We start from the raw sequence: 19,285 nt of genomic DNA, 5'->3' as shown, positions 1-19,285 counted from the left end.
TGTGAGGTTATCCACCTTGGTGGCAAAAAGAGGAAAACAGATTATTATCTGAATGGTGGCCGATTAGGAAAAGGGGAGATGCAACGAGACCTGGGTGTCATTATACACCAGTCATTGAAAGTGGGCATGCAGGTACAGCAGGCGGTGAAAAAGGCGAATGGTATGCTGGCATTTATAGCAAGAGGATTTGAGTACAGGAGCAGGGAGGTACTACTGCAGTTGTACAAGGCCTTGGTGACACCACACCTGGAGTATTGTGTGCAGTTTTGGTCCCTAATCTGAGGAAAGACATCCTTGCCATAGAGGGAATACAAAGAAGGTTCACCAGATTGATTCCTGGGATGGCAGGACTTTCATATGAAGAAAGACTGGATGAACTAGGCTTATACTTGTTGGAATTTAGAAGATTGAGGGGGGGATCTGATTGAAATGTATAAAATCCTAAAGGGATTGGACAGGCTAGATGCAGGAAGATTGTTCCCGATGTTGGGGAAGTCCGGAACGAGGGGTCACAGTTTGAGGATAAAGGGGAAGCCTTTTAGGACCGAGATTAGGAAAAACTTCTTCACACAGAGAGTGGTGAATCTGTGGAATTCTCTGCCACGGGAAACAGATGAGGCCAGTTCATTGGCTATATTTAAGAGGGAGTTAGATATTGCCCTTGTGGCTAAAGGGATCAGAGGGTATGGAGAGAAGGCTGGTACAGGGTTCTGAGTTGGATGATCAGCCATGATCATACTGAATGGCGGTGCAGGCTCGAAGGGCCGAATGGCCTACTCCTGCACCTATTTTCTATGTTTCTATATTTCTATGTAAGAGACTCTACGTTCCTGGGCCCATAAGCTAAGACGTGCAGGGCTTTCTTCGCGTTGTTCACGTTACAATACAGTTCAACCCTCTTGATGTATGACTCCCATCCTTCATTAGCACTATCAAATTTCTCATCTTTCCCAACCAAAGCCATTGTCATGTTATTTTCACTTTAAATTCAATGTGCCTTTCACTGTCATGGGTCCTTCGGCTTTCTTGTACTGTTTCGTACCATAACTGTCGGTGCAGTTCATGAGATATTTTCTGACACACAGGTTCATACTTGTCGCCAATTTGTTGTGTCTCTGCACAACTAATTATCAATTAAATAAAAGCACGTACGTGGGAGATGGCTTTAACTGGTGTATTCCGTTGCAGCGAGAGCGAGAGCAAAAACAATGCACATGTGTAGACAACAGATCAATACATAGTACTAAATGAGGGGGGTCATTGCTCTAAAAGAAATAGGTCCATACATTACACTTTAAATCGACTGTTTACCTCCTATGGTTCAGGTGAAGCTGCTCCCCAATCACCACCAGTTTTCCTGCATGCAACTTTCTGGAAACTTAGTTCAACAACTCAGAGAACATAGAACATCGAACATTACCACACCATAGCCCACAATGTTGTGTTGACCTTTTAATCCACTCAAGATCAATCTAACTCTTCCATCCTACATAATTTTCCACTTATCTAAGAGTGTCTTAAATGCCCCTAATGCGTCTGTCTCTACCAACATCCCTGGCAGGGTGTACCACAAACTCACCACTCTCTGTGTAAAGAGCTTATCTCTGACATTCCCCTATACATCCCTCCAATCACCTTAATTATGCCCCTTGTATTAGCCATTTCTTTCCTGGGAAAAAGCCTCTAATTGTCTACTCTATCTATGCCTCTCATTATCTTGTATACCTCTATGAAGTCACTTCTCGTCATCCTTTGCTCCAAAGTGAAAAACCCTAGCTCTTGAGTAAGCAATGAGGCCATCTAACGAATAAAGCCCTCTCTTAATTAGTGACAGAAAACACAGAAGCAGGCCCTTTGGCCCATCTCATCTGTGCTGATCAAGTTGCCATTTGGCCCCTGTTCCAAACATTTGATATCCACATGCCCGTCCAAATGTCTTGTAAACATTATAATTGTTTCTGCCTCAATTGCTTCCTCTGGCAGCTTGTTCCACACACTCACCACCAGTGTGGAAAAAACTGCCTCTCAGATTCCCTTAAAATCTTTCCCCTCTCACATTAAACCTTTGCGCTCTGGTTTTGGACTCCCCTCCCCTTAGGGAAAAGACTGTGACCATTCACCTTCTCTACACCTCTCATGTTTTTTTTATAAGCCTCTATAAAGTCACCCCTCAGCCTTCTTCGCTCCAGGGAAAACAGTCCCTGTCTGTCTGCCTCTCCTTGTAGCTCAAGCCCTCCAGTCCCGGTAACATCTTGTGAATTCTTTCTGCAACCTCTCTAGTTCCATTGTGTCCTTCCCACAGTTGGGTGACCAGAACAGTACTCTATACTGTCACGGTCCGGTCGGTTGACTCCTCATTTCATTTAATTTCCTTTTCCCCGGGTTCCACTGGGCTCCTTGATTAGGGCACCTGATCCTCATTCGAACCGGCAACATAAAAAATCCAGCTTACATCTACTCACTGCTGGTTCATCACCCTAGCCAGAGTGCCTGTGCTCGTCCTGAGGGCCACCACGAATCGTGGACTCTTACTTGCTTCGGTGCCTGTGGCTGCTTAGTGAATTCAGTCGTTTTCGTGTCCGGCCGTTTTGCTGCTACTCCGAGTCAAGATGCGAATTCTGTCATTTTCATGTCCGGCTGAGTGTTTCTGGCCGGTTGCCGCTGCTTCGAGTCAAGATTTGAACTGTCTGTTGTTGTTTGGTTTAGTCGTCTCGCTTCCAGCTGAGTTGGTCTGGCCGTTTGTTGCTGTTCCGAGTTGGGTATTCTGTCTCTTCACGTCCAAGTCCAGGTGCCGAGTCCAAGTCCAGGCTCCGAGTACAAGTCTAGTCCGAGTCCAGGCTCCGCAACCAAGTCAAGTCCAAGTCCAGGCTCCGCAACCAAGTCAAGTCCAAGTCCAGGTTCCGCGTCCAAGTCCAAATCCAAGTACAGGCTCCGTGTCCGAGCTCCTCCTGTTTGTTGTCCCGCCTCCACATCCGCGTAAGCATTTAATCCTCGCTCCCTGGCTTTCCTGGCAACTATTAATAAACACACTTCTGTTAATGTTACCTCCGTGTCTGTGTCCTGCACTTGGGTCCACTCCCTATGCCCCTTTGCAACAGATACTCAACCTCACCAATGATTTGTACTACTGTAACTCCACTTCCCAATGGGTGTACACAGTGCCTTGGCTGGTGTGGCACACCTTCATCACCCGGCGTGCAGATGAGATATATTACATAGAACAGTACTGCACTTGGACATACCATTCGGCCCACCATGTGGTGCTGATCCTGATGCCAATTTATTCTAAATGTCCTCCATTCCTTTCGTATTCATGTGTCTGTCGAAAACCCTTTTAAAGTACATCAAACCAGCTGCTTCCACTGTAGCCCTGGTAACTCATTCCAGGTACCTGCCCCTCGTGTTGCCTCTGAACTTCCCCTCTAACCTCAAAACCACATCTTGTGGAGTTTGACACTTCTACCTTGGGGAAAAGATTCTGACTGTCTACTCTATCTATGCCTCCTATTCCATCAGCCTCCACTGTTCCAGAGGAAACCACCTCAGTCTGTCCAACCTCTCCTTATAGCACCTTCTCCAAAAACCAATTCTTCTTTTTCTAAAGGGGCGAATGAAACCACATGCAACACTCCAACTGCGAACCTGACTGAAGTTTTATGCAGCTGTAGCGTGATTTCTTGACTCTTGTACTCAGCACCATGACCAGAGAAAGCAAGTGTGCCAAATGCCTTCTTTACCACCCTACCAAACTGTGGCACCACTTTGTAACTTGGGAATTCGCTATGTTGGTGCCAGAAGCATGGCAGCACCTGCAGGCTGCCCCCCTCAGACTGTGTTGGTCATTGACGCAGACAATGCATTTCACTGTATATTTCAATGTTCGTTCGTTATGTGCCATGTCGTATGACGTGGGTGATCATGGTCGTTCCATGACCATGGTTGTTTCTTACCATTGCCTTCTTCTGGGCAGTGTCTTTACAAGATGGGTGACCCCAGCCATTATCAATACTCTTCAGAGATTGTCTGCCTGGCGTCAGTGGACGCTTAACCAGGACTTGTGATATGCACCAGTGCTCATACAACCATCCACCACCTGCACCATGGCTTCACGAGACCCTGATCGGGGTGCTAAGCAGGTGCTATAACTTGCCCAAGGGTGACCTACAGGCTAGTGGATGGAAGGAGTGCCTTACACTTCCTTTGATAGGAACATATCTCCACCCGTCCACCCAATATTTTGATGTACATGTGATAAATAAAGCTAATTTTTAATCTTTATCTAATCTTTAACTGCCCGGGTCATCTCCTCAGGCCTTTCAGCACGAGATCACCCTCAACACCAACAAGATCGACCAGCTGATCGTGTCTGGGGAGCAGCTGATTCAGAAGATCGAGCCGCTGGACGCCGTGGACATCGAGGAGGAGCTGGAGGATCTGCATGCCTATTGCCAGGACGTATTCGGGCGTGTGGCACGCTTCCATCAGCGTCTTGTGGCCGTACAGCCGGTAAGGACGATATCGATATGATTGGAAAAACTCCAGAGAAAATTTACAAGGATGTTGCCGGAGCTTGTGGCTTAGTGAAAGGGAAAGGCTGAATACATTAGAACTTTATTCCCTGGGGTGTAGTGGAATGGGGGGAGATTTTATAGAGATTTACAAAATTATGCGATGTACAGATAGGGTTGGTTGAGGTCGACCATGGTTGTTCCATCCTAGCTGTTGGAAGTAGTTGCCATCAATCAATACGCAGGCCAGGGCAGTACCATACGGAGAACAAGCTGTTGCCTGTGGAGCAGGTTCCCCCTCTACACAGCTAATGAATTCAAAGGAACGGCAGAGACTGATACAGTTTGGCACCAGTGGCATTGCAGGAGATGCCAGTCAGCATTGAACTCAACGTAGGACTGCCTTAGGGACTCCAGATCTGAATTTTTCCTCGTGGTTTACTCCTGGAGGCATCCCCCTGAGTGGGTATAGTCGCAAGGCAGTGGAAGTTTGAGATCAGAGTTTTCCTTCTCCAAGCTGAGCTGCCATCATGGCTGATGAGCCCCATCTGCCCGAAGCGACTGGTTTTAAAGTAACCATCCTTTGCCCCTTCTTAAAAATAAAGATAGCGGAGTGAAGGGATATGGGGAGAAGGCTACTGATTGTGGATGATCAGCCATGATCACAGTGAATGGTGGTGCTGGCTTGAAGGGCTAAATGGCCTACACCTGCACCTATTGTCTATTCTGCCAGTAGGAATGGTTCCACCGGGCTCAGAAGCTAAGCCACGTGTGAAGGTCAGGAGCTGGTCCTGGTTCTCAGAGGCTATTCCAGAAGCCCGCTATTGGGAGCATTTAATAGGTAGTGGGAGCTTATTGTCTCGTCACCCCCACCCACCCAACCCCCAGCTATAACAACCTTAAGGAATAGAAAGGATAACTACAACATATTTTCACGTCACTGAAATTAACAACAATTAAATATACTTAAATAATGATACCAATTTAAAATAAAGTTTCCATGTAACAGACCGGGCAGTGGAGCAGGGGAGTGACTATATGATGATAGGTGAGGAGGATATAGAGGTACAGTACCTTCAGCGGGACCCTCGGGTCAGATGGGGTGCTGGTTTGTGAGTTGGGCTGTGGAAGGGAATTGAGTGGGTGGGGAGAATCAGTGAAGATGGCGCGTGTTGGTGGGCTATGGGTAGGGATTGAGTGAGTGGAGGAAGGGTTGGTAATGGGGGGCAGGGGGAGGGAGACTGGCTGTGAGGGGGATTCAGTGGGTGGGGGGAGTGTGTCAATTGGGTTGTGGGAGGGGAGAGTTGGTGATGGGGGGGGTGTCCGTGGGCTGTGTGAGGGGATATGGTGGGTGGGGAGAGTGTCCATCATCTGTGGGAGTGGGAGTCTGTGGGTGGTCAGTGAGTGGGGGGTGGGGAGTCTAAGTGGACTGTGTGGGGTAAGTGGGTGGGGGGTGGGGAGTCTGAGTGGACTGTGTGGGGTCAGTGGGTGGGGGGTGGGGAGTCTGAGTGGACTGTGTGGGGTCAGTGGGTGGGGTGGTCTGTGGGTGGGGGTGGGGAGTCTGAGTGGATGGTGGGGAGTCTGAGTGGATGGTGGAGGGTCTGTGGGTGGACCATGGGGTGTCGGTGGGTGGGGGTGGGGAGCCAGTGGGTGGACGGTGGGGAGTCGGGGTGGGGTGAGGAATCAGTGGGTGGGGGGTGGGGGTCTGTGGGTGGATCGTGGGGGGTCTGGGGAGTCTGAGTGGACTGTGGGGGGTCAGTGGGTGGGGAGTCTGTGGGTGCATGGTGGGGGTCAGTGGGTGGGTGTGGGGAGTCTGTGAGTGGACGGTGGGGGTGGTCAGTGGGGGGTGGGGGGTGGTCAGTGGGGGGTGGGGGTCGGTGGGTGGATGGTGGGGAGTCTGAGTGGATGGTGGGGGGTCTGTGGGTGGGGGTGGGGAGTCAGTGGGTGGACGGTGGGGAGTCGGGGTGGGGGGTGAGGAATCAGTGGGTGGGGAGTGGGGAGTCAGTGGGTGGGGGTTGGGGGGTCTGTGGGTGGGGAGTCTGAGTGGATGTTGGAGACTCTGTGGGGGGGGGGTTCTCCACAGGCTTTGACACCTTGTGTTCCCCACTCCAGGTGTGTGAGGATGTGGATCCGTGTTTACGGGAGGCTGAGGGGGTCGAGGGTCCCGGGGACAGGCTGGAGCCTGGGGAGGTGTCGCTCTCAGTGCCAGCCCCACCGGACAGCGCCCCGCAGCACCGATCGGGCCGGGAGACACCAGTCAGCGTGGACTCCATCCCGCTGGAGTGGGACCACACAGTGGACGTGGGGGGCAGTTCCTCACAGGACGAGGATGAGTTCTTGAGCCCCCTGGCCAGTGGTGAGTATTGTGGGTGTGTGTAATAGTGTGGTGGATATATCGGGTGTGTAGAGCAATGTAATGTGGTGTGTGTGTGTTGGCAGTGTCCCGGAGGACTGTGCAGGAGCAGAAATGTAGTTAGTACACCATCCCTGTCATTGAGATCGAGGTTCTCACAGTGCTCTTGAACATCAGACTGCTCCATCAGTCCCTCATCCCTGGAGCAGCCCCTTCAGCTGCTTCTGCAGCACCCAGGGGTGCCTGATCCCAAGCCAGCACCCAGGGGTGCCAGTTAACACCCCTGGCTGATGTGATGCTTCCTGTCCCGGCTCTTGGCATCTCCTCATCGCCTCTCTGTTCTGTTGCCATTTGCTGACGGAGACGCAGGTGTTGGCAAGACCCACTCCCTCCTCCAATCTAGCCCATCCCCATCCCCCTCCCCCCTCCCTCCCTCCCCATATGCCCCACAGACACACCCCCACGGTCACACTCACCCCACCCATCTCCTGTTCATACCCTCACCATCTTTTCACCCCCTCACCCACCCCGAAGACAACCCCCAGTTACATTCCCTGTCCCCAGCCCACACCACTAACACCACTCCCCCTACCCACTCCTCCTACACCCCACAACCCCCTCTCTCTAACTCAGATTAGTTAATCCCATGCCTACAGGACATGGTGTGTGTGCGTGTGTGTGGAGACGGTGATGTGGATGGGAGTTCAGGAATTCTGGCACCAGCTCCCCTCTCCCGTCTCCCGTCTGTGGGGCGGGGAAGGTGACCGGGCTCAGCTGGAAACTGAGGCTTGTGGCCCGAGCAATTGCTTTAAACACTCTGTTTCCCGCCACCCCCCCATCTCACCTCACTCCCATTGTTGCAGGAGATCTAGCCCAGGCGTCGACCGTCTGGCACCCAGGCACCTCCGGGGACAGGGTCAGGACGAGCGGGCAGCGGGCAGAGACCGGACCTCCCTGTGACTCAGCACATCGCCAGGACTACGTAAGACTGGGCGCAGGTGGCACAGAAACCGGCCGGTCGAAGGCAGGAGGTTGTGCCCTGTGGAGGAGGGGAAGGGTGGGGAACTTGGGACGGTGCAGACAGCAGGCTGAATGAGGGGAGTGCCTATAGAGTCACAAAGCATCGAAACAGGCCATTCAGCCCATCTAGTCCATGCCGACCCAGATTACCATCTAAACCAGACTCACTTGTCTCTGTTTGCCCCATATCCCTCTAAACCTCTCCTATCCATGTAGTTGTCTTTTAAGTATTCTAATTTTAACAAACTCCACCAGCTTTACATCAGCACTGATTGTGGTTCAATTCCTGCCACTGTCTATAAGGAGTTTGTACATTCTCCTCCTGTGACCACATTCCAAAGACGTACGGGTTAGCCTTAGTGAGTTGTGGGCAGCTTATGTTGGTGCCAGAAGCTTGGTGACATCTGTGAGCTTGTCGGACTGTGTTGCTCGACACATTACACTGTATAGTTGGACGTACACGTGACAAGTGAAGGTAATCTTTAATCACTTACTGTACTCATCACCCTCTGTGGAAAAACTTGCTCCTCAGTTCCCTTTTAAATATTTCCCCTCTGACCCTAAACTTATGCTCCCTGGTTTTGGACTCCTCTACCCTGTGGAAAAGACTGTTACTGTCCACCTTATCTGTGTGTGCCATAATTGTAAAAAGTTATGAGGGACAAGGGTAAGGTGGAGATGAACATTCCGAGGTCAGCGTCTGAGGAACCTGTACTTGCAGAGGTTTGGAAGAATGAGGGGGGATCTCATTGAAATCTTATCCAATATTGAAAAGCCCAGTTAGAGTGGACGTGGAAAGGATGTTTCCTATTTTGGGAGAGTCTAGGACCAGAGGGCACAGCTTCAGAATACAAGGATGTCCCTTTAGGAGAGAGATGAGAAGGAATTTCTTTAGCCAGAGGGTGGTGAATGTATGGAATTTATTGCCACAGACGGCTGTGGAGGCCAGTCACTCCGTGTATTTAAAGTGAAGAGACCATTTGGCCCTTCGAGCCTGCACCGCCATTCTGAGATCATGGCTGATCATCTACTATCAATACCCGGTTCCTGCCTTGTTCCCCTTGATTCCCCTATCCATAAGATACCTATCTAGCTCCTTCTTGAAAGCATCCAGAGAATTGGCCTCCACTGCTTTCTGAGGCAGTGCATTCCACACCTCCACAACTCTCTGGGAGAAGAAGTTCCTCCTCAACTCTGTCCTAAATGACCTACCCCTTATTCTTAAACCATGCCCTCTGGTACTGGACTCTCCCAGCATCTGGAACATATTTCCTGCCTCTATCTTGTCCAATCCCTTAATAATCTTATATGTCTCAATCAGATCCCCCCCTCAATCTCCTTAATTCCAGCGTGTGCAAGCCCAGTCTCTCTAACCTCTCTGTGTAAGACAGTCTGGACATCCCAGGAATTAACCTAGTGAACCTACGCTTCACCTCCTCCACAGCCAGGATGTCCTTCCTTAACCCTGGAGACCAAAACTGCACACAATACTCCAGGTGTGGTCTCACCAGGGCCCTGTACAAATGCAAAAGGATTTCCTTGCTCTTGTACTCCATTCCCTTTGTAATAAAGGCCAACATTCCATTAGCCTTCTTCACTGCCTGCTGCACTTGCTCATTCACCTTCAGAGACTGATGAACAAGTACTCCTAGGTCTCTTTGTATTTCTCCCTTACCTAACTCCACACCGTTCAGATAATAATCTGCCTTCCTGTTCTAGCTCCCAAAGTGAATAACCTCACACTTATTCACATTAAATGCCATCTGCCAAGTTTCTGCCCACTCACCCAGCCTATCCAAGTCACCTTGAATTTTCCTAACATCCTCATCACATGTCACACTGCCACCCAGCTTAGTATCATCAGCAAACTTGCTGATGTTATTCACAATGCCTTCCTCTAAATCATTGACATAAATCGTAAACAGCTGTGGTCCCAATACCGAGCCCTGTGGCACCCCACTAGTCACCACCTGCCATTCCGAGAAACACCCATTCACTGCTACCCTTTGCTTTCTATCTGCCAACCAGTTTTCTATCCATGTCAATATCCTCCCCCCAATGCCATGAGCTCTGATTTTACCCACCAATCTCCTATATGGTACCTTATCAAATGCCTTCTGAAAGTCAAGGTACACCACATCCACTGGATCTCCTGGTTACATCCTCGAAAAACTCCAATAGATTAGTCAAGCATGATTTGCCCATGGTAAATCCATGCTGGCTCGGCCCAATCTTATCACTGCTATCAAGATATGCCGCTGTTTCGTCTTTAATAATGGACTCTAGCATCTTCCCCACTACTGATGTTAGGCTAACAGGGCGATAGTTCTCTGTTTTCTCCCTCCTTCCTTTCTTAAAAAGTGGGATAACATTAGCCATTCGCCAATCCTCAGGAACTGATCCTGAATCTAAGGAACATTGGAAAATGATCACCAATGCATCCGCAATTTCCAGAGCCACCTCCTTTAGTACCCTAGGATGCAGACCATCTGGACCTGGGGATTTGTTAGCCTTCAGTCCCATCAGTCTACTCATCACCGTTCCCTTCCTAATGTCAATCTGTTTCAGTTCCTCTATTACCCTATGTCCTTGGCCCATCCATACATCTGGGAGATTGCTTGTGTCTTCCCTAGTGAAGACAGATCCAAAGTACTTATTAAATTTGTCTGCCATTTCTCTGTTTCCCATAACAATTTCTCCCAATTCATTCTTCAAGGGCCCAACATTGTTCTTAACTATCTTCCTTCTCTTCAGATACCTAAAAAAAAACTTTTGCTATCCTCCTTTATATTCCTAGCTAGCTTGCGTTCATACCTCATTTTTTCTCCCCGTATTGCCTTTTTAGTTAAGTTCTGTTGCTCCTTAAAAATTTCTCGATCATCCCATCTTCCCACTCACCCTAGCTCTGTTATACTTTTTTAATGCTATGCTATGTCTGACTTCCTTTGTCAACCACTGTGGCCACTTTCCCCCCTTTGAATCCTTCCTTCTCCGGGGGATGAACTGATTTTGCACCTTGTGCATTATTCCCAAGAATACCTGCCATTGCTGTTCCACTGTCGTTTCTGCTAGGATATCCGACCAGTCAACTTTGGCCAGCTCCTCCCTCATGGCTCCATAGTCTCCTTTGTTCAACTGCAATACTGACACTTCTGATCTGCCCTTATCCCTCTCAACTTGCAGATAAAAACTTATCATATTATGGTCACTACCTCCTAGTGGCTCCTTTACTTCAAGATCACTTATCAAATCACTTATCATTGCACAACACTAAATCCAGAATAGCCTTATCCCTGGTCGACTATCGTACAAGCTGTTCCAAAAATGCATCCCGTAGGCACTCTACAAACTCCCTATCGTGGGGTCCAGTACCAACCTGATTTTCCCAGTTCACCTGCAAGTTGAAATCCCCCCATAACTACTGCTACATTTCCTTTGCCACATGCCATTGTTAACTCCCTATTCAACTTGCACCCAATATCCATGCTACTGTTTGGGGGCCTGTAGATAACACCTATTAGGGTCTTTTTACCCTTACTGTTCCTCAGTTCTATCCAAACTGACTCTACTTCTCCTGATTCTATGTCCCTCCTTGCAAGGGACTGAATCTCATTCCTCACCAACAGGGCCACCCCACCCCCTCTGCCCACCTTTCTGTCCCTTCGGTAGCACATATACCCTTGTACATTCAATTCCCAGGTCTGATCCCCCTGCAGCCATGTCTCCATCATCCCAACAACATCATAGTTACCCATTCACACCTGAGGTTCAAGCTCATCTGCCTTATTTCTGACACTTCGTGCATTCAGTTATAGAATTTTTAACCCATTTCTCCTCTCTCTATTTAAATCGCTGCCTATTATGCGTAACCCAGCTCCCCGAACTCTCACTGGGCTATACGCCCCTTGAATTTTGTTGTCCTTCTTAAATTTACTTACTCTTTCTACACATTTAACTCCATGCTCCGTCAGACCATCCCTCTGCACATGTATCCTCCTTATCACTCGTTCCGCCTCACCTTTCTCTACTTCACACTTAATATTCCGGAACCGTGTAATCCCCACCTGTCCTTTATACTTCATCTCGCTATCCTCTCTCACATTCTGGATCCCTGCCCCCTGCAAATTTAGTTTAAACTCCCCCAAGCAGCACTAGCAAACTTTCCTGCAAGAATGTTAGTACCCCTCCAGTTCAGGTGCAAACCGTCCCGTCGGAACAGATCCCACCTTCCCTGGAATAAAGCCCAATTATCTAAAAACCTGAAGCCCTCCCTCCTGCACCATCCTCTCAGCCACGTATTGATCTGTATAATCCTTCTGTTCCTCGCCTCACTGGCATGTAGCACAGGTAGCAATCCTGAGATTGTTACCCTGGAGGTCCTGCCCTTCAGCTTCGCACCTAACTCCCTGAACTCACTACGCAGGACCCCCTCACTCTTCCTACCCACGTCGTTGGTCCCTACATGGACCACAACATCTGGATTCTTGCCCTCCCTCTCGAGAATAACCTGCACCCGATCTGAGATGTCCCAGACCCCGGCACCAGGGAGGCAACATACCATCCGAGACTCCCGATCTCCCCCACAAAATCTCCTATCTGCCCCCCTGACTATAGAATCCCCTATCACTACCACCGTCCTCTCTTCCCTCCTCCCCTTCTGTGTCGAGGGTCCAACCTCAGTGCCAGAGACAGGACCACTGCAACTTGTTCCTGGTAGGTCATCCCCACCAGCAGTATCCAAAACGGTATACTTATTGTTGATGGGAATGGCCACAGGGGTGCTCTGCTCTCACTGCCTGCTCCCCCTCGATCTCCTGACAGTCACCCAGTTGCCTACCTCCTGATAACTCTTATCTATCTCTGTCTCTGCCTCCCGAATGATCCGTAGTTCATCCAGCTCCAGCTCCAGCTCCAATTCCCCAACTTGCTCTGATAGGAGCTGCAGCTGGATGCACGTTCTGCAGGTGTGGTCATCAGGGACAACTGCATTGACCCTGACCTCCCACATACTGCATATGGAGCACACCACTGCTCTAACTATCTCCCCCATTACCTGATCCCAGATTAATCAGAATAAATGAAAAGGTACCTACCAACCTTACCTTTTTTCCTCAGCAAGCACGTACTCAGGCTCACTGATTACCTCTCACCGAAGACCCCCTTACGCCGAAGCCCACTGAGCCAAAGCCCAGCACTCTGCTCCCGCGCACTCCACTGCCCGCGCCTGAAAGTGGGCCTCTTTTTAAACTCCGCGCTCGCCGCTGACGTCACCCGCGCCTGCGCAGTTTTACTCTCCTCAGGTAATGCCTAGGTAGTCCCGATCTTCCTCGGCCTACCTACAATGGCTGATCCTCCGACCCTCTGATCTCCAGTCGTCCGTCGACCTCGAGCACTCCTTGCTCCCGCACCGACGCTGCCCGCGTCTGAAAGGTTGATAGGTTTCTGATTAGTAAGGGTGTCAAAGGTTATGGGGAGGTTGAGGTTCAGAGGGAGAATAAATCAGCCATGAGGAATGGTGGAGCAAATTCAATGGACAGAATGGTGTAATTCAGCTCCTGAGTCTTATGGTCTTATAAAGAAGTGGCTTGGCCAACCTCTCCCCATAACTCTTAACCACATCTCACCCTTAACCAGGTCTCTCCTGTTAAGATAGGGCCAGTCCATGTCACTAGACCCAAGTTGCCACTTCCCTCTCATTCCCTCAGAAGAAGTCTAGCGTTGCACCCTCTCTAGCAGGACCCTCTACAAGGAAACCTTCAGGACACATTTTACAACTCCACCCTGTCAAAGCGCTTTTCACCATGCCAATATTAGTGCAATTAACATCGCTCACGAATCACTATTTGTCTGACCCTAGGGAGTGTGTGATAGGACATTGTGGAGGGAGCTTCACTCTGACTTTGGAAATGTATAAGGGAACAGTGTAGAGGAAACTTCACTCTGTGTCTGACCCCAGAGAATGTGTGGTGGGATAATGCAGAGGGAGCTTCACTGTGTGTCTAACCCTGGGAGTGTATGATGGGACAGCGTGAAGGAAACTTCACTCTGTCTACCTCCGAAAGTGTGTGATGGGACAGTGCAGAGGGGGCTTCACTCTGTCTACCCCTGGAAGTGTGTGATGGGACGGTGCAGAGGGGGCTTCACTCTGTCTACCCCTGGAAGTGTGTGATGGGATGATGCAGAGGGGGCTTCACTCTGTCTACCCCTGGAAGTGTGTGATGGGACGGTGCAGAGGGGGCTTCACTCTGTCTACCCCTGGAAGTGTGTGATGGGATGATGCAGAGGGAGCTTCATTCCAATGTTGGGAGTGTATGATGCATTGACCTGTACATTAACTCCTGATATTGAGTCTCACTGTGTGAAACTCCTCTAGGCTAAACTCCTTTCAGAAGGTTCCGGAAGCACAGAGGATGTCCAGCGAGTGCCGGATGACCTGAAGAATAACTTTCCCCAGGACGCGGGATCCGTGGAGACGAATGTTTCGGATCAGCCCATGGCAGGTGAGGGTCGGGGGTCAGGGATAGGTGAGGATTTGGGTGAAAAAAGGGTGAAGGATGAGGGGCTAGGGGTCCAAGATGGACAAAATGTCAGGTGGTCAAGAGTGGTCAGAGATGGGCAAAGGCTTAGGGTTATGGGTCAGGGGAGTGCCAGTTGGGTTGGCTGGTCAGTACCCTTTCCACAATTACTCACCTGGGCAACTCTAACAGCCCCTCCCAGATCCCACACTTCAAACCCCCCCCCCCACCCTCCCGGACCCACACCACTCCCAGTTGGAAGAATCTCACCATTTCGTCTCTATCACTGGATCTATCAGAATCAGGTTTACTATCCTGAAATTTGTTGTTTTGTGGCAGCAGTACAGTGTAAAGGCATGAATATAGTTATAATTGACAATATAGTAGGTGAATAGTGCAAAAGAGAAGGAAGATGGAGGAGAGGAGTGCTGTGTACTGTGTGGGAGCACCATCATCAGAAGAACTGCAGCCTTTTAAGGGAGATCTCACCATCCCTCCCCACCCCACCTCTCTGACACAGAGCAGTAGGAGTGTATTTGCCCTCTTTGTCCCAGTCCAGAGCAGCCGTCTCAACTCTGGGCCCCCTCTTGCTCTGAGTTCCCCGGCTGAGGTGGGGGTGGGGCTTGGTGCTCTGGGTGTCCCTGGGGCCTGAGGTGGAAGAGGAAGGTACGTGCTGTTCTGGGCTCAGGTGGAGCATGGTAGTGTAGCGGTTAGCACAACGCTTTACAGCATCAGCAAACCAGGTTCGTGTCCCACTGCTGTCTGTTAAGAGTACTGTACGTATACTTTCCCTGTGGCCTCCTCGGCTTCCTCTGGGTGCTCAGTTGTCTTCCCGCATTGCAAAGGCGTACGGGCTCTGCTTAGTCAGCTGCAGGCATGCTACGTTGGCGTCAGAAGCACGGCGACACTTGCGAGCTGCCCCCAGCACATCCTTGAATTGTGTTGGTTCTTGACGCAAACGATGTTGTTCAAAGGTTCGTTTATTATCAAAGTATACAACTCTGAAATTCTTCAGTTCTTCTGTATGTTCCGATGCACGTGTGACAAATAAAACTGATCTTGAATCTCTGACCTGTCCCGGCCGTGTGCAGGCGTCGTGCGCTGGAACCTGCTCCACGCCCAAGCTCTCAGCAAGGAGCTCCTGGTCAAGCAGAACCTACAGCAGTGGCAACAGTTCAACTCCGACCTGGATCACGTCTCCACCTGGCTCAGCCACGTTGCACCCGCCCTGGAGGCGGCTCGGACCCCGGAGACCCCCAGCACCCTCACCACCATCCAGGAGAAGATGCGGAGCCTTGGGGTAAGTCCCATGTCCTGTACACCCGGCCCTGCCAGTCCAACGTCTCCCGGTCCCACACCCTCCCCACCACATCTCACATCTCCACGACCCAAGTCTCCACTCCTACTTGCGTGTAGTTTTAGTCTCCCTATTACAGGGATTCCGTTGCCAAGCTGGAGCGGATGCAGGAGAGGTTTATGAGGATGCTGCCCAGCTGAGAGGGTTTGACTTATAGGGAGAGGTTGTCCATGCTGGACGTTCATTCGCTGGGGTGAAGGAGAATGAGGGGTGAGCTCATAGCAGTTTATAAATCATGAGGGGTTTGGATAAGCTGGACAGTCATCATCTTTCCCCCGGGATTGAGGAGGGCACAGATACAAGATAGGAGGGGAGAGATTTAAGAGAGATTTGAGAGGTAACTTGAAAGGAAAAGACTGATAAAGACAAATGTAGGTCCCCTGCAGACAGAAACAGGTGAATTGATTATGGGGAGCAAGGACATGGCAGACCAATTGAATAATTATTTTGGTTCTGTCTTCACTAAGGAGGACATAAATAATCTTCCAGAAATAGTAAGGGACAGAGGGTCCAGTGAGATGGAGGAACTGAGTGAAATACATGTTAGTAGGGAAGTGGTGTTAGGTAAATTGAAGGGATTGAAGGCAGATAAATCCCCAGGGCCAGATGGTCTGCATCTCAGAGTGCTTAAGGAAGTAGCCCAAGAAATAGTGGATGCATTAGTGATAATTTTTCAAAACTCGTTAGATTCTGGACTAGTTCCTGAGGATTGGAGGGTGGCTAATGTAACCCCACTTTTTAAAAAAGGAGGGAGAGAGAAACCGGGGAATTATAGGCCCGTTAGCCTAACGTCGGTGGTGGGGAAACTGCTGGAGTCAGTTATCAAGGATGTGATAACAGCACATTTGGAAAGCGGTGAAATGATCGGACAAAGTCAGCATGGATTTGTGAAAGGAAAATCATGTCTGACGAATCTCATAGAATTTTTTGAGGATGTAACTAGTAGAGTGGATAGGGGAGAACCAGTGGATGTGGTATATTTGGATTTTCAAAAGGCTTTTGACAAGGTCCCACACAGGAGATTAGTGTGCAAACTTAAAGCACACGGTATTGGGGGTAAGGTATTGGTGTGGGTGGAGAATTGGTTAGCAGACAGGAAGCAAAGAGTGGGAATAAACGGGACCTTTTCAGAATGGCAGGCGGTGACTAGTGGGGTACCGCAAGGCTCAGTGCTGGGACCCCAGTTGTTTACAATATATATTAATGACTTGGATGAGGGAATTAAATGCAGCATCTCCAAGTTTGCGGATGACACGAAGCTGGGTGGCAGTGTTAGCAGTGAGGAGGATGCTAAGAGGATGCAGGGTGACTTGGATAGGTTGGGTGAGTGGGCAAACTCATGGCAGATGCAATTTAATGTGGATAAATGTGAAGTTATCCACTTTGGTGGCAAAAATAGGAAAACAGATTATTATCTGAATGGTGGCCGATTAGGAAAAGGGGAGGTGCAACGAGACCTGGGTGTCATTATACACCAGTCATTGAAAGTGGGCATGCAGGTACAGCAGGCGGTGAAAAAGGCGAACGGTATGCTGGCATTTATAGCGAGAGGATTCGAGTACAGGAGCAGGGAGGTACTACTGCAGTTGTACAAGGCCTTGGTGAGACCACACCTGGAGTATTGTGTGCAGTTTTGGTCCCCTAATCTGAGGAAAGACATCTTTGCCATAGAGGGAGTACAAAGAAGGTTCACCAGATTGATTCCTGGGATGGCAGGTCTTTCATATGAAGAAAGACTGGATGAACTGGGCTTGTACTCGTTGGAATTTAGAAGATTGAGGGGGGATCTGATTGAAACGTATAAGATCCTAAAGGGATTGGACAGGCTAGATGTGGGAAGATTGTTCCCGATGTTGGGGAGGTCCAGAACGAGGGGTCACAGTTTGAGGATAGAGGGGAAGCCTTTTAGGACCGAGATTAGGAAAAACTTCTTCACACAGAGAGTGGTGAATCTGTGGAATTCTCTGCCACAGCAAACTGTTGAGGCCAGTTCATTAGCTATGTTTAAAAGGAAGTTAGATATGGCCCTTGTGGCTACAGGGGTCAGGGGGTATGGAGGGAGGGCTGGGTTCTGAGTTGGATGATCAGCCATGATCATAATAAATGGCAGTGCAGGCTCGAAGGGCCGAATGGCCTACTCCTGCACCTATTTTCTATGTTTCTATGTTTCTATACACAGAGGGCAGTGAGTACTTGGAATGAAGTGCCAGAGGATGTGGTTGAGACAGGTGCAGTTGTAACATTTAAGAGGCATTTGGATAGGTGAAGAGGGGAGAGACTTGGAGGGTTCTGGGCCGAATGCAGGCACCAGAATATCAGGGAGGATGCTGCTGGCATAGAACATAGAATAGTACAGCACAGTACAGGCCCTTCAGCCCACAATGTTATGCCAACCCTCAAACCCTGCCTCCCATATAAGCCCCCACCTTAAATTCCTCCATATACCTGTCTAGTAGTCTCTTAAATTTCACTAGTGTATCTGCCTCCACCACTGACTCAGGCAGTGCATTCCATTCCACTCTCTGAGTAAAAAACCTTCCTCTAATATCCCCCTTGAACTTCCCACCCCTTACCTTAAAGCCATGTCCTCTTGTATTGAGCAGTGGTGCCCTGGGGAAGAGGCACTGGCTATCCACTCTATCTATTCCTCTTAATATCTTGTACATCTCTATCATGTCTCCTCTCATCCTCCTTCTCTCCAAAGAGTAAAGCCCTAGCTCCCTTAATCTCTGATCATAATGCATACTCTTTAAACCAGGCAGCATCCTGGTAAATCTCCTCTGTACCCTTTCCAATGTTTCCACATCCTTCCGATAGTGAGGCGACCAGAACTGGACACAGTACTCCAAGTGTGGCCTAACCAGAGTTTTATAGAGCTGCATCATTACATCGCGACTCTTAAACTCTATCCCTCGACTTATGAAAGCTAACACCCCATAAGCTTTATTAACTACCTTATCCACCTGTGAGGCAACTTTCAGGGATCTGTGGACATGTACCCCCGGATCCCTCTGCTCCTCCACACTACCAAGTATCCTGCCATTTACTTTCTACTCTGCCTTGGAGTTTGTCCTTCCAAAGTGTACCATCTCACACTTCTCCGGGTTGAACTCCATCTGCCACTTCTCAGCCCACTTCTGCATCCTATCAATGTCTCTCTGCAATCTTTGACAATCCTCTACACTATCTACAACACCACCAACCTTTGTGTCATCTGCAAACTTGCCAACCCACCCTTCTACCCCCACATCCAGGTCGTTAATAAAAGTCATGAAAATTAGAGGTCCCAGAACAGATCCTTGTGGGACACCACTAGTCACAATCCTCCAATCTGAATGTACTCCCTCCACCACGACCCTCTGCCTTCTGCAGGCAAGCCAATTCTGAATCCACCTGGCCAAACTTCCCTGGATTCCATGCCTTCTGACTTTCTGAATAAGCCTACCGTGTGGAACCTTGTCAAATGCCTTACTAAAATCCATATAGATCACATCCACTGCACTACCCTCATCTATATGCCTGGTCACCTCCT

At 49.5% G+C, this 19,285-nt stretch overlaps 1 protein-coding gene across 5 annotated transcripts in view; it reads left to right on the top strand.

Moving 5' to 3' along the window:
- The window catches only part of LOC134345253 (nesprin-2-like), a 276,033-nt gene that overhangs the window by 243,481 nt on the left and 13,267 nt on the right, over nucleotides 1-19,285 (top strand). For all 5 annotated transcript variants that reach the window (XM_063045672.1, XM_063045636.1, XM_063045664.1 and 2 more), the window contains 5 exons: nucleotides 4,312-4,506; nucleotides 6,621-6,864; nucleotides 7,725-7,843; nucleotides 14,255-14,381; nucleotides 15,488-15,696. In XM_063045672.1, coding sequence (XP_062901742.1) covers nucleotides 4,312-4,506; nucleotides 6,621-6,864; nucleotides 7,725-7,843; nucleotides 14,255-14,381; nucleotides 15,488-15,696 — 894 coding nt within the window. The remainder of the gene's footprint in view (nucleotides 1-4,311; nucleotides 4,507-6,620; nucleotides 6,865-7,724; nucleotides 7,844-14,254; nucleotides 14,382-15,487; nucleotides 15,697-19,285) is intronic.

The sequence above is a fragment of the Mobula hypostoma genome, chromosome 1 (genome assembly GCF_963921235.1).
Source record: "Mobula hypostoma chromosome 1, sMobHyp1.1, whole genome shotgun sequence".
NCBI lineage: Eukaryota > Metazoa > Chordata > Chondrichthyes > Myliobatiformes > Myliobatidae > Mobula > Mobula hypostoma.
Note: the sequence above shows the minus strand (reverse complement) of the source record. Positions and strands in the feature narration are given on the sequence as shown.